Genomic DNA, 13,966 nt, shown 5'->3' with positions numbered 1-13,966 from the left:
GGAGCCCCAGGAGGCCCACAGGGCGAGCCCGCGGGGCGCATGCGCCATCCGCCTCCCGGGCACAACCTTGTCAGCATCAGCGGGGGCAACCGCACCCAGCTTGCTCAGCTTCTGCCCTTTCTTTGGGCAAAATGCTCTTTTGGGTGTATACGTTGGGCAGATTTTGTTTTCTTTCCTCATGTTTTCTTGTGGCATGGAGAAGGCAGACACACCCAGAGTGCCAGGAAGCGGTGTCTCATTTCATTACCACTTCTCCTGGCCTTTTTCTAGTGACTGTTTTTTTTCTTCCCTCAACTTTTTTTCTTTCTTTTTAATTAGGGTAAATACATGTAATGTAAGATTTACCATCTCAACTATTTTAAGTGCACAGTTCAGTGTTGTTAACTCTGTTCACATGGTTGTGTAACCAATCTCCAGAACTGTTTCAGCTTGCAAAACTGAAACTCGACACCCAGGAAACAGGTAAGTCCCCATTGGCCTTCTAGAACTGTTTTTCATACTCAGCTTTTCTTCCTATTTGACCTCTTTGTTGTAGGTGGCAATATCTGTGTGGATTACACTTTCCTCAGGTCACCAACTCTAACACTCTTTACCTACACTAACTAAAAATGGGCACTGCCTGTTTACTTCATGCCAGTTTGCTTGGTAGTACCTCCCCTCTCACTATTACGCTGACATGATGCATGTTGGGTTTCATGTGTCATATTCCTGCTCTTGTTTTGGTATTTCAGGGAACCATGGAAGGGATATCCAGAGGTCATCCACAGCACTCCTGCCAGAGGCAGAAATAGAAACAAACTATTCTTAGGGTCAGTAATAGCAACAATTGCCCCAACATTTTCAGTTTTAAGTGGGTGAGCGACACACAGGTTCTTTTAATGGAGCACTGAATTTTAATTACAAACTTTCATAGCATTTAGGAAACAGAAGCATGTCCAGGAATTGTCTTAGCAAACTTGTGAGATTTGGTTTGGGAACAAGTCCAATTATAGTAGTAGTCGCAGAGTAATCTCCTCTCATCCTCTCCACAGAAGGTGAGGACTTCCGGGTTTAAAGGCTATGATTGCTGTCTTTAACAATTTACTCCATGATCTTTCCCCTCGGGCCGTATCTTTGTGGCCGCGTGGCTGGGTTGTTTGTACTGCTGACTTTCCACATCTACCATCTTCATCCGTATCGATCCAATGAACACTCTATTTGTAGTGACAATTGTATCCCATTGATCATGTCTGACATTTACTCTGTTGCCTTGGTTTGTATAATTGAGAGCCAGACATCTCTTCCCTAAGTGAAAACCATGCCCCACACTGGCAAGCTGTTGTCTTACGGCTGAAAGTGACTTCGTCTAGTAAAACACAATCTGTCCTTGTTATTTCCCTTGCTCAGACCGTAGAAACGGGGACTTAAGACCTCTGTCTCCTACCACTCCACTCCTTCAAACAAACTGTAAAATCAAAGGAAGTGTTCAAGGGCTAAGCACACTGACCTGTGGTAGATTTTGTTTCTCCAGGTTTAAAGGTTTTAAAAATATAATGTTGCTACTTTTGAAGAGGAGCTTTAAACATGATTACACATAGGGTTTGGGGGCCTCTATATTCTTCTTGAAGATTAAGTTATTATTGGAGTTTTGAAAAGTGCCTTGAAGACAAGAGACAGACAAGGGACGGTCCTTGCAGAGAGCCCCACATGATGGAAAACAAAGCAGTAGAGGAGAAGGCTAGGTTAACCTAGCTTCGGGCCACATGGCTTCAACTCTGGAAGTTCTCTGCATTCAAGAACAGAGCTGGACAGGGTCTGGAGATCATCTGTTCCAGCGGTTCTTCAACTTTTTTGCAACTAAAGACTCCTTTTGTCTCATACATCCCTACGTAGATCCTCACCTATGAAATAATAGTTGTATTAGCTCACACACTAATTGTTAGCATTTTTATTAATATTATTATCACTAGATTGTGAATTTAATTGGGTAGAGATTTTTGATTCTCTTATTGATTAGTGTATCTCCTACACCTAGAACCTTGCCTAGCACTGAGTGGGTGCTCAATAAATATTGGTTGAATTAATTACGCTTCTTATGGGCCAGGCATGGAGCTAAGTGCTTTGCATGCATAACTTGAAAACAAACTGCATATATTACATATTCATTAACTCATTTTCCTTTTATAAATTTAACCAAACACGTGAATAATTGCCATGCATAGCTGCTGAGGGAGAACTGATATAATGTCAAAAGCAGCTATATTTTAGATAGTAGCTGCTGCCTTGTATGCTGTTATGTTTTGGAAATACTGAAAAGTGATGAGCCTCCCAGAGGTCAGAGAACTCCAGCTCGGGATCACTGATGCATTTTATAGACAAAGAAATTTAGGTGTAGGGAGGTTCAGATGGATTGCACAGGGTCAGACAAATTCTGAGCAGAAGAGCCAGGACTCTGACCTTGGTCTCTGGACTCAGTCCAGTATTGAGGGTTGAACGAGGAACATGGGCAAGTCTAAAATTCCTGGTAGATGCTTTTTCGAATTTAAGGGGGTATTGGTGGGATATTGGATCACACCTTTATGTTTTATTCCACAGGTCTTTAAAGGCCTAGATTCTGATGCCAGCTGAAGACATGACTCTCTAGCCCAGAGTCTAAGGTATTAATATACCCTTCTCAAGTTCATTATCACCACTTAGTATAGAGGAGTAGACATTGCTTGTCACAAACAATGTGAACAATGAATAGCTTCAAATGTTGTCTATTGTACCCCTCAAGGCTCTGTGCTGTGAATGGGGCAGAGATGGGGCCAGCAGCCCTGTCCTGATTCTCTGGACTGTCTCCAAGACTGTGAGGTCACACCTCCTCTCCTCCCGCCCGCCTCTGGTTAGAGAGCGACCACTGCCTACCACCTACCCCACAGCCATGATGTGGTGGCTCTGTGATGACCTAGAGGATGATCTTGAGTTGTAACTCTAGAGTTTAGTCTTTTAACTCTGGATCCTTTAGTTTTATTAACAGTAAGAAACATTATGCTTCAAACTCCTATGTAGTGAGTATTTAAAAATGATTTTGATAGGTTATTTTATATTACTGAGGGAAAACAATTATCATTGCATTCAGTTCACACATTGGAAAAGTCTGCTTTAGGAAGTTTAGATATGGAAATGTTATCTGTATTTTTGTCTGCAGTGATAATGATTTGTGATTTTAAGTTTCTTATTTTTCTTATCTGTCTCTTTAAAAATGAACAAGTATTCATTGAACGTGTTCATTCATGTAGTGAACAAGTTTTTTGGTTTTGTTTTTTATTCTGAATAAGCATATAGCAGTCCGCACATAAACATTTACAAGTGAATTACCCAAATCTGAAATTACCGCTGCCCAGCTTGGAAGGCTTGTGATTTCCTCACCTTCTGTGAGTTTATTTGCTCTCTGTGACTTACAGTCCCTGTAGCACTGGGACTCCCAGCATGGGAGCTAGCGCCCCTCTACAGCTCAGCCTTGGGATGCTCACCCGGAACACCACAGGGAACGTTTGCCGGAAGGAGCAGAGCCCCAAGGGCACGGGAAAGATGGATACAGTCATCTGTTGCCTGAGCCTTTATTCTTGAGTCTGAAATATGGATTCTTGCGGTCTCCTCAGAGCACACACATGACATCACAAAGCCAAATCAAAATTGTTCCCTCCTTGTCCGCTGTTTCTTTTCATTAACCACGGACAAGGCTGACCTCTGACAGCATGAAAACTTTGGCGCTGGCTTTAGTTTTCTAATTTCCTTATGTTATAAATAATATCAGACAAGCAAGGATATTCTAGATGGTGGAAACAGCGAGGAGAGCACACCCCATGCATTGTTGCCCCCCCCCCCCCCCGCCCCCCGCCCCAACTTCACCTGAGCCTGCAGGACTGTCTCTTGTTCCTTCAGCACTTTGGCCTGAAGTTTCCACTCTGCTGCCTGGTTCAGCAACTGTCAGGAGAGAGAATGCATGGAAAGACTGTCAAATTGCCCTTTACATCACCATGTGGCAATAATTTGTGTGTAAGACTTAATGACTTGCTAACTAACCCTCTTAAGTAATTTTTTGGGAACTTCGCAAAGTATCTAGGAAAGCTAAGAAAACAGCTGAACAGTTGGATTCGCCACTAAAAGTTTGTGGTTCTAATCGATAAAAAAGAGAAAAAATAATCTGCAACTCAAGTATGAATCACATAAAATTTAACCTCCCACCAAACTCTGGAACCTTCTCTAGCAGTCCTGCTCAACCATCATTCAGCATCTGCTTGAACATCTCCAGAACAACCCCACCTGGATCATTGTTGTGAGCAGCTGTTCCTTTATAGTAACTCAAAGTTATTCTCCTAGACCACGGATCTCCACCATCACATGCATCAGAATCTGCTAGAATGTTAAAATGCAGATCCCTCTCAAAGAATGTAAACTAGGAAGTACAGAGTGTGATTAAAGTCTATAGTGAGAGCAAATCCCCAAGACAGCTTGGATGTTGGTGTTCCATGGATTACATTTTGAGAAACACTGGGTTAGAAATTTGACCTATTATTCCAAATCTTATAGAAGATTTACACAATAAGTCTTATCCCTCTTCCACGAGGCAGCTTTTCAAATACAACTAAGGCCCTCATATCAAAGACAGTCAGAACTGAGAGCTGATAGGTTAAATTGAAAACATTGTTTCTAGGCATAAAAATCACACACCCGTATGTAAGACATGTTATTTTTGGGGCACCTGGGTGGCTCAGTCAGTTAAGTACCCGACTTTTGATTTTGGCTCAGATCATGATCTCAGGGTTGTGAGATGGAGCCCTGAGTTGGGCTCTGCACTCAGCAGGGAGTCTGCTTCCTCTTTCTCCCTCTGCCCCTCCCTCTGCTTGTGCTCTCTCTCTCCAATAAATAAATAAATAAATAAATAAATAAATAAATAAATAAAATCTTTATAAAAATAAAACGTTATTTTAATTTAAGATGCATGTTTATTTATTGGCTTTGATAGAGGGCTATGATCTTTGTTTTGGGCATGGGTCTTCTGATTGGAATTCAGAGGAGCTTTTTGTTATTTTGTTCTGTTTTTATAAAAATTATGTCCATAATGTGCCACATAAGATTTATAATCCTTTTTTTTAACTTTTTTAAATAATAGTACTAGAACCTGCAGACCTAAAGATATTTGCAAAGAAGCTTGATTGGATAATTCTCTGGGGTTGTAGAGCTTTCTCCCAGTCTTTTACAGCTACTCCCATCTAACTTGACAATTGGTTTATGCTATTTGCCTACATTTAGTCTTTCAAAGCATTAAGCATAGTTTTCATAGAAACAGCTCTTTCTTTTCACACTTACATTTCATCAGTTTCTGTGTCATTCTGGTGGTTTTCATAATACAAAAACAAAGCTGATTCTTGGTCAGTGCCATCTTACTTAACTTGGGAAACCATGTATAGACATTCGAGTGGCTGTCTAGCCACAGGATTTAACAGGTTGTGGGCATCTTTAGTGTGTTTTCAGAGAGAATGGTGGACATCATGGATTAATCTGGCTAGTCAATTAGGTGGCCATCAGCTTAAGAAGTAATCAGCCTATCTTCAAGATAGGCTGATTTATATTTTCTTTTTCTTTGCTCCTGTTTTTAAAAATGTCCCCTTTTTGTAATCAGAACAAAAGACAATAAAGTCATCATTTAAAAAAACTTGGAGGCATCTTTTTTCATATTCAAGTTTATCTTTTTCTCGTGGCTCAACCTCTCTATTTGTAAAGTGGGTTATGTCTGTTCCTCTATGCCTCCCAGCAAGCAGGGAAGGTTCATTGTTATAGGAGTGCAGTCAACCCATCCCATGGAGGGCTGAGGCAGCTGTGGAGTACAAGACCTGTGGGCTCCCCTCTGGCCATCTGAGCCCCTGCTCCACTGAGCAGGCTGAGGAGCCCAGTGGTGATGGGTGGTTCCCTGACCAAGTGGGAGGAAGGTGGCTGTCTGTTCTGCTTGGGATGAGGGAACCCTCCAGCTCTGACTTGATATTTCACCACTTTCAATAAGAAGCATCACAGCTGGAACCCGGGTAGGTGGCCAGCTTTGAAGGACTGAGGGAGCTACTTTTTTGGGCTCAGACTCAAATCTGCTGCTTTGCTAAACGAGGGTAGGAAAATAGGGCAGCACACTAGTTTCTGGCTAAGGCTGGGTCACCTCAAAACTGCCCCTCGTCTCTTTCAAATGAAGCTCTGCCTAGTTATTCTGTCATGTCTGATGTTATATATCAAAGGTCCTGCTATCCTGAAGGGAGCATAGTTTGCTTAAGAGGATAATTGTGCCAAAGGTAGAGTATCCGTCTTCTTGGATTCTGAATAATAATTAAATGCTTTATTTCTTATTTTGAGAGCTAGGTTGTAGATGGATTTAACAACTTAATCTTTTCTTTTTTTAAATATTTTATTTATTTATTTGAGTGAGAGTGAGAGCAAGAGAGATCACAGAGGGAGAGGGAGAAGCAGACTCTCTGCTGAGCAGGGAGTCTGATGCGGGACTCGATCCCAGGACCCTGGGATCATGACCTGAATGGAAAGCAGACACTTAACTGACTGAGCCACCCAGGCGCCCCAACTTAATCTTTTTTATTAAGAGCCCGTGGACTTCTTACTTGAGATTATCCAATGTCCATCAGGTTATGTTCTCCAAAATTTGTCCTTTTGTTGCCATGTTTGGAAACCGAAGTTATGATTAAATTACTATTCTAACAAATTGAAATGATTCTAGTCTGATTTTAGGTAATTGCAGAGTGCGTGATCAATTGTTAAATGGCCAAATTTGAATGATTGGTCCACTGATTGAGTTTTAAATCTCTCCCCAGCAGCAGACACACACTTTGATTCACGCCTCTGAAACCCACCTCTGAGTGTGATGTACAATCACAGAGCTTAGGCTTTGGAGACAGACACACTGGAGATGTGATGTGTTGGTAGTGGAGCCAACACATCTTGGTCACTAAGCCATGTGTGACCTTAAACAAGTCACAGATCTTCTATAAGCCTCAGTTCTCGCATACAGAGAATGGCCCTACAGCTGTTTTTGGAATGTTTGGGGTTAATGAGATGTCATTAAGAGCCACCACTCAGTTTCTTAAAACCCAAACTCAGAAATCGTTTCTGACTCTTCCCTTTCCTCACTGTCACCATCTTAAGTTCAGAGCACTGACTGTTGGTTTTGCCTGAAAAGGTAACTTCTATCCATGTCTAGCTCCCCTGGTCCACTGCCACGTCCCCAACCCAAGCCACCATCATGCCTCCCCCAGACTGCTGCAGTAGCCTCCTTGTCCCTCTTCAGTTCATTTTGCACCCAGGAGCCAAATTCATCTGTTACAGATGCCAGGCAGATCATGTCACTTCCTTAGCTAAAACTACCAGGACTTTCTCAGTATCTTTAGGATAAAATCCAAACTACTTTCCAAGCCTACAAAGCTGTGCAATTTGGCCCCTGGTCACCCCGTCTACACTAGCCCCCTCCTTCTGCCCCGTTTCAGTTCCTCCTTATTTCCCTAATAGCACTGATTATTATCTGAAATTTTCCTTCTTTGTTTGCTTGCTTATTGTCTGTCTTTTCTTAGTTAGATTCTAGTCTCTGTGCTGCGACATGGCCTTCTTGGTCTTGCTCACTGCTATCCCCCAGCACCTAGGATGCTGCTTAGCATAAGACAGGTGTTTGAAAAAGGTCTGTTGAATGGATGTGTGACTATTTTATGTCAAAAACCATGTAGGTATAGTGCCTTCTATGGGCTGGCCAATGTGGTTCTCTAGGGAAGCTCAGGATCCCTCCATCAGTTTAGTGTTCTGTGATTCTGATCAAAAGCAACTTTCTCAGAGGTTCTCTGACCCCCAGGCAGACCAGACAAGCACACTGATAAGTACATATTCCTTCTCGCGTTTGTGTCGCTCCTCGGCTTCCTTCATCATTTCTTGGGCCTGTTCCAGTTTTGCATCTACCAGCTTCTGTTGCAGTTCTCTGTGTTTAAATATTTTGTCCAGATGCTAAGGGAAAAGAAATGGCACATATCAAGCTTGACTTATTATTGGTGCTGAGAAATGTAAGATAAAAAAGTAATATCAACACACATGTTCTCCAGGTTTTGAGATTTAAAGAAAAGGGCAGCAGGGAGAATAAATGCACTGGCATCACTTATGACTTTGTATAAAAGTCATAAATTGATGAAGTCCCCTGCATTTGGCACTATACAAAGTAGTGGCTGCAAAAGGTAGAGGTGCCAGAGTTCAGTAATGTTAGCTCCAGAAGCTCCCAACTTTGTGGTCTAAACTTATTAACTACCAGATATGATGCTACTTATTATGCTAGATGGCAGACTGATGTATATTGCAAGGGCTACAGCACCATCACTCAGTATTCTGGTGATTTCTATGAGTCTAAAACTGCTTTTAATCATATTCATACAATTTATCATAGTGAATTCTCTTCCACATTCTTGTCTCAAGGGTTGTGAGGCAGCTCTGGGGGACCAACCTGTGGCCCAGGGTCTGGGACTCAGGGGAGAACGCCCCCCTACTTCAACTCTGTAGCTCTGGTGGGCAAAACAAAGGCCAAGGGTCACTGATGAATTGATATGCAAATGTGCTCCTGCCTCCTCTACATCTTTTGACCTTTCAACTAGCTTAGTGAAGAGAAGCTTTGAATTCTACTTCAGCATAGAGAATTTCTTGGTCATTAGGTGGCCCCATCGGCAAGAGGACCTATGGGATTCTAGCCTTGGGGCTTATCTAGAACCAATCTCAAGAATGTACAACTGGTCTACCAGGCCATTCTTATCTGGTCTCTCTCTGAAGAGTATGGACATTTTTTTTTTTTTAAGCTTCTTCCCTTTTGCTTTTGCCTGAACCTCCACTCTGGAGTACGATTGATCTTGGTGACAAGATAAAATGATACTATGGCATTTTGGCTTACTGTGAGGGGTGTCTTGATTTACCTAACTGCTGCTTCCGTGTGCTATTGGCTCAGTTTTTCTCTTGATAAAATCTTAGCATGTTGCCAACAGAGCCACTCTGATTATGTTCTGTGACATTTAAGGCAGACATTTAAAATTTGGGTGGGATGGGGTAAATTATGATATATAAAAACCCTGAGAGGGCTTTTGGAGTCTTAAAAATATATTAAATATTAAGATATAATTTTGGAATTATAAAAGATCCTCATAGTGTCCCTAATGTAAAATATTAAAAGCAAAACTCTTTTGGCTTTTGTGACTATGGGTAAGTGATTTAATCTCAGCCTCTGCTTCCCACCCATATAATGTGGATATGGTATTATCGAATGCATAAGATTGTTGAAACAATGAAGTGACATATTGTATGTAAAGTACAGTACTCAGCACCTTTCCTGGCATAAACTCAGCACTGAATAAATAATACCATTAATATTATAATTATTATATTATTAATACTATTATTGGTTTGCGGGGCATATAGAACACAGATGGTTCATTTAGTTGACATGATGATTCTTAAGAGGGAGTCTATGAGATATTTCCTAGTTCTGTAGAAAGTGTTTTTAAAAAGCTGAGAAATACTATTTTCAAGGATAACATGCTCACGGCCTACTACTTCCTATTTATTGCCTTTGCTTTGCAATGATTCCAGTTTCAAAGAAATCCCATATGGCTTTCAGCCAGGTCTTTTGCAATACCACCTGTTTTTATTTTGGCTAGTAAAAGAAATCCAATCCTAAATATTAATCAATTGAGAGGGCTGGCCATAACTTTCTTATTAATCAAGTCCCCCACCTTCACAGCCCAGATCTGGATCTATATATAGTGCCCCTAAGTTGTTTGATGTGGTTCTCACCTCCTCTCTAAGCTCATACTGGTCAATGATGCTTTTCAGTTTCTCTGCAAGCTCTGTATTCTCCTGACACAGCTTCATATTTCGCTCACTCTGCTGTTCAATCTGGGCCTGGATATCCGTCAGAGTGGTCTGGAAATGACTTGTGATATCCTTCCTTTTCTCTTCTTCCTCTCGTGCCCGCTGAAGGGTTTCCTCCTGTGTATAAAAAGCAAAGTCTTTTGTTAGGCTGGTTTACGTGCAACTCAGGGTTAGGTCAATGAAAGGAGATCAGTGTGCAGGGTTAAGTAGGATATTTTTTTCTCAGTTCTCTGGAGCTAACCTTGCTCAGCCCCAAAATAAATGTATGAGCAAAAGTTTCAGTTGTAAATACACAGTTACTCAGAGCAGGTGCAATGAAGGCCTTGAAATTGATAGTTGGTGATGAATAGGCTTGTTTTAAAGATGACGGGTCGTCTCCCACTGAGTGCATACACTACCACTTTCTAACAAACATGCAGTAACAGGGTTTTGATCTCTTGGCTGTGGCCTGGAAAAAATGCCACTCAGCTTTACTGATGGATGAGACAGATCCTGTGTTTCCTTGGTTTGGCAGAGAAAGAAGAATAATAGATCTTATATTCCTCTATTAAAAAAAAAAAAAAAAACTATGGCATGTTAACCACGTAATTGTATTACCCAAGTTTAGTAAATATAAGTGATCACAATATAAACTTTTTCTTAGTAAGAAGAACTTTCATCAACAAGCTTGAAAAGGAAACGAAGATAGCTATAGATCAATGATAGCAATTCAAGAATGTAAAAAGAAATCTTAGAAAATTTGCTGTATATTTTATTTCTGAAAGAACAATCAGCCCACATGTCACACAGGGTAATTGAAATGTTCAATATAAAGTTTGAATCTGAAAGCAATTTTAAGTTCCAAATTTACTTTAACTCTGAAATGAAACATCTAATTTCTCCCTCTTCCACTTTGTTAACATTCAAGAATTGGAAATTAACTTTTATATCATTTCTGTTCTCTTTTCTCCTAAATCAAAACACTCCCTTCATTGCTAACTACCAACAATGTGCCCAAATTTCCCCCATATCTATATTGAGAATTATTTGCTTTGTGATGATTCCTCTCTTTCATTTAGAATCAAAGGGTTTAATCTTGCTATATCATACCAAAGATAGAGACACTGCTGAAAAATGATATAGACATTTTAGGATGCCTTTCAGTTCTGATTAATTATTATTATGAAAGCTTGCTTCATGCTTGGCAAGTAAAATTATACTTCATTTAGTTGCCTCCTGTGATCAAATTATGTAACAGGATTTTTAAAAAGAAATAATGATTTAAATAGAAGTAATTGTGCAAATCCTTATTATGATAGTAGAATAATGTGATCAAAATAAAAACTGATGCTAAGAATTATGCTCTGAAAATACATTAATTTATCATTAGGTATCCTCTTTCCTCTACAATATTAACATATTCTCCTACTCCAATGAAACTCCTGCTATCTGAATCATAATTAAGTCATAAAACCATTTCTTAGGGGTATTGTAGGAAATAGCGACGCTTCCTAATCTGAAGACATTAACTGAGATGTTATTTCCCTGATCTTTGTATGCTAACACTCACTTTATATATATTTCACTAAGCATGATTATAACCATCTGCTAAGAGTCACTGAATATACATATGATAGTGATTGTCTCCTTGCTGCTTCAGCTTAGCTTAGAAGTCAACAGGTTCCTAGCTGTAGAACTATGGACCATGATCTGAATGCCATTTGCATTTATAACTATTCCATCCATGAATGAATGAGTAAATGAAAGAACCATCCCAGGATAGTCAGCAGGTTTGAACTTGTCACTGGCAACTGGCTACAGAAAGAAGGTGTAGGTGTCAGCATGGTTTAAACACAGGTCAAACCATCATAGTGCTGAATCCTGGCCTACAAAGTAGCATTTTGCACTTCACAGTACGCTGTTTCTCAATGAGAGAAAAAGACATCTAGCAAAGTCTTATAACATTTGATTCTATTGGTAAAGAATTTGGAATCATTTGGATGATGTCAGAGAAAAAAATTTCCTTATCAAGCACATTATTCAAAATGGAAATTAATAATGCAAATAAGATTGAATGGCAAAGTCTGAAATAACTAAGAAAACGGGCTGTGCAAGCAGCACTGTGCATCTTAGAACTGGTGCTGTGCCTGGCCCACGATTCATAAATATTCAGGAAATGTTTATTCAGTGAATCAATAAATTATTAATTTACATACAGACATGAGTAACATGGACTAGGTGAGTCTTATAGTCCTTTCCATGTTAAAATTCTGTGATATTCTGATAACAAATCTTACTTATTCATTTACTAAAATCATATTCCCTGAAACACTTACCCATCTCTTACTGGCAAGTTCTTTCTTAGTATAGTTTGAAGTTCACATTTATTGCTTCAAATATATGAGTATTTTGTTGAAATAAACCCATGTCTCAGACCTTCACTGGTCTTTTTCTAAATTATCCTAAATTGTGAGCTTTTGTGGGTTTTTTTTTTTTGACTCACTGAAGAATCAATTTTAATAAAGAATAGTAATAATTAAGTTTTTTTTTGGTGGAAGAGCCTGGCACGCATTCTTTTTCTATATCTTCCCAAGCTCCTAGCACATGGATTTTAGATGCAGATATACTTAGGTTGTTTTACTAATACCACTCATACCACTTTGACCCTTCTACAGATAATAAGTATAAGGTGTGGACAAAATGCAAGAACAACTACTTAAAAACACTGGAGAACTGGAGATAGAATCAAGCAAATTCTAGAGGGAAGTTGACACCTGTAAAAAGGGAATGGTATACTGTAAGTTTCTCTCTCTCTCTCTCTCTTTTTTCCTAGCTTTTAGCTTGAATGAAGACTGAAATTATCAGCTGCATGGGTTGGGTAAAACTCTCATAGAAAACCTACCTACCATTTTTCTGATGTGAAGAATGAAGGGTTCTGGGCAGCTATAGCTCCTGGAAGATGAGGGGAGATTCCCAAAAAAGAGAGGGAGAGAAAGAGCCCTAAATTCTGTGGATAAATTCTGCCCAAATCTTTGGCTGACCCTGAACCACACATGCAGGGCAGGCTCAAAGCAGCCTAATTGAGAAAAAAGAAATGAACTGAGTTTGAGCTGCTGCCCAAGAGAGGGGATTTGCAATTTGACTCTAATCGAGTTAAATGCCTTCTTAAAAAGAATGATAAAAACAACATTCTTGGGTGCCTGGGTGGCTCAGTTGGTTAAGCGACTGCCTTCGGCTCAGGTCATGATCCTGGAGTCCCAGGATCGAGTCCCGCATCGGGCTCCCTGCTCAGCAGGGAGTCTGCTTCTCCGAACTCTGACCCTCCTCCCTCTCATGCTCTCTGTCTCTCATTCTCTCTCTCTCAAATTAAAAAAAAACAAAACAAACAACAACAACAACAACAACAAAACAACATTCTCAAGGAGTATAGTAGAATCCATATGCTCCACAACACAACAGCTGCAAAATCCAGGATACAGTCTACAGTGACTTGATGTATGAAGAATTAAGAAAATGTGACCCATTCTCATAAGGAAAGATAATCAGAGGAGGCCTATTCCATATTGACCCAGATGTGGAATTAGCAAATGAGAATTTAAAATAGGTATTATAAGTATGCTTAATGATTATAAAGGAAAGTATTATCTTAATGAATGAAAAGATAGGAAATCTCAAGAGAGAAAAAAAATCTATAAGAAAGAACCAAATGGAAATTCTGGAGTTAAAGTAACAAAATATGAAATTTACAGATCACTGGGTGGACTTAGAGCAGAATGGAGATGACAGAGAAAAGAATCAGTGAATGTGAAGCTAAACCAATATAAATGATCTAATCTGAAGATAGAAGAAAAAAGATTGGTGAAGAACATATGAGAGACCGAAGGACCTATGGGACAATAGCAAAAGGTCTAACAGGGGTGTCTGGGTGGCTCAGTTGGTTAAGTCCCCAGGGTCCTGGGATCAAGCCCTGAGCTTAGGGCTCCCTGCTAAGTGGGGAGTCTGCTTCTCCCTCTGCCCCTCCCCCCTGCTTGTTCTCTCTCTGAATAAATAAACGAATAAATAAAATCTTAAGAAAAAAAGG

At 40.0% G+C, this 13,966-nt stretch overlaps 1 protein-coding gene across 1 annotated transcript in view; it reads right to left on the bottom strand.

Moving 5' to 3' along the window:
* TXLNB (taxilin beta) overlaps positions 1 to 13,966 on the bottom strand; it is a 41,095-nt gene that overhangs the window by 10,406 nt on the left and 16,723 nt on the right. The window contains exons 4-6 of the mRNA XM_032408297.1: positions 9,829 to 10,023; positions 7,888 to 8,007; positions 3,874 to 3,948 (exon numbers count right to left, since the gene is read on the bottom strand). Coding sequence (XP_032264188.1) covers positions 3,874 to 3,948; positions 7,888 to 8,007; positions 9,829 to 10,023 — 390 coding nt within the window. The remainder of the gene's footprint in view (positions 1 to 3,873; positions 3,949 to 7,887; positions 8,008 to 9,828; positions 10,024 to 13,966) is intronic.

Source organism: Phoca vitulina, unplaced genomic scaffold (assembly GCF_004348235.1).
Source record: "Phoca vitulina isolate PV1807 unplaced genomic scaffold, GSC_HSeal_1.0 scaffold9, whole genome shotgun sequence".
NCBI classification, from domain to species: domain Eukaryota; kingdom Metazoa; phylum Chordata; class Mammalia; order Carnivora; family Phocidae; genus Phoca; species Phoca vitulina.
The sequence above is the reverse complement of the archived record's forward strand: the minus strand, read 5'-3'. Positions and strand labels throughout refer to the sequence as shown.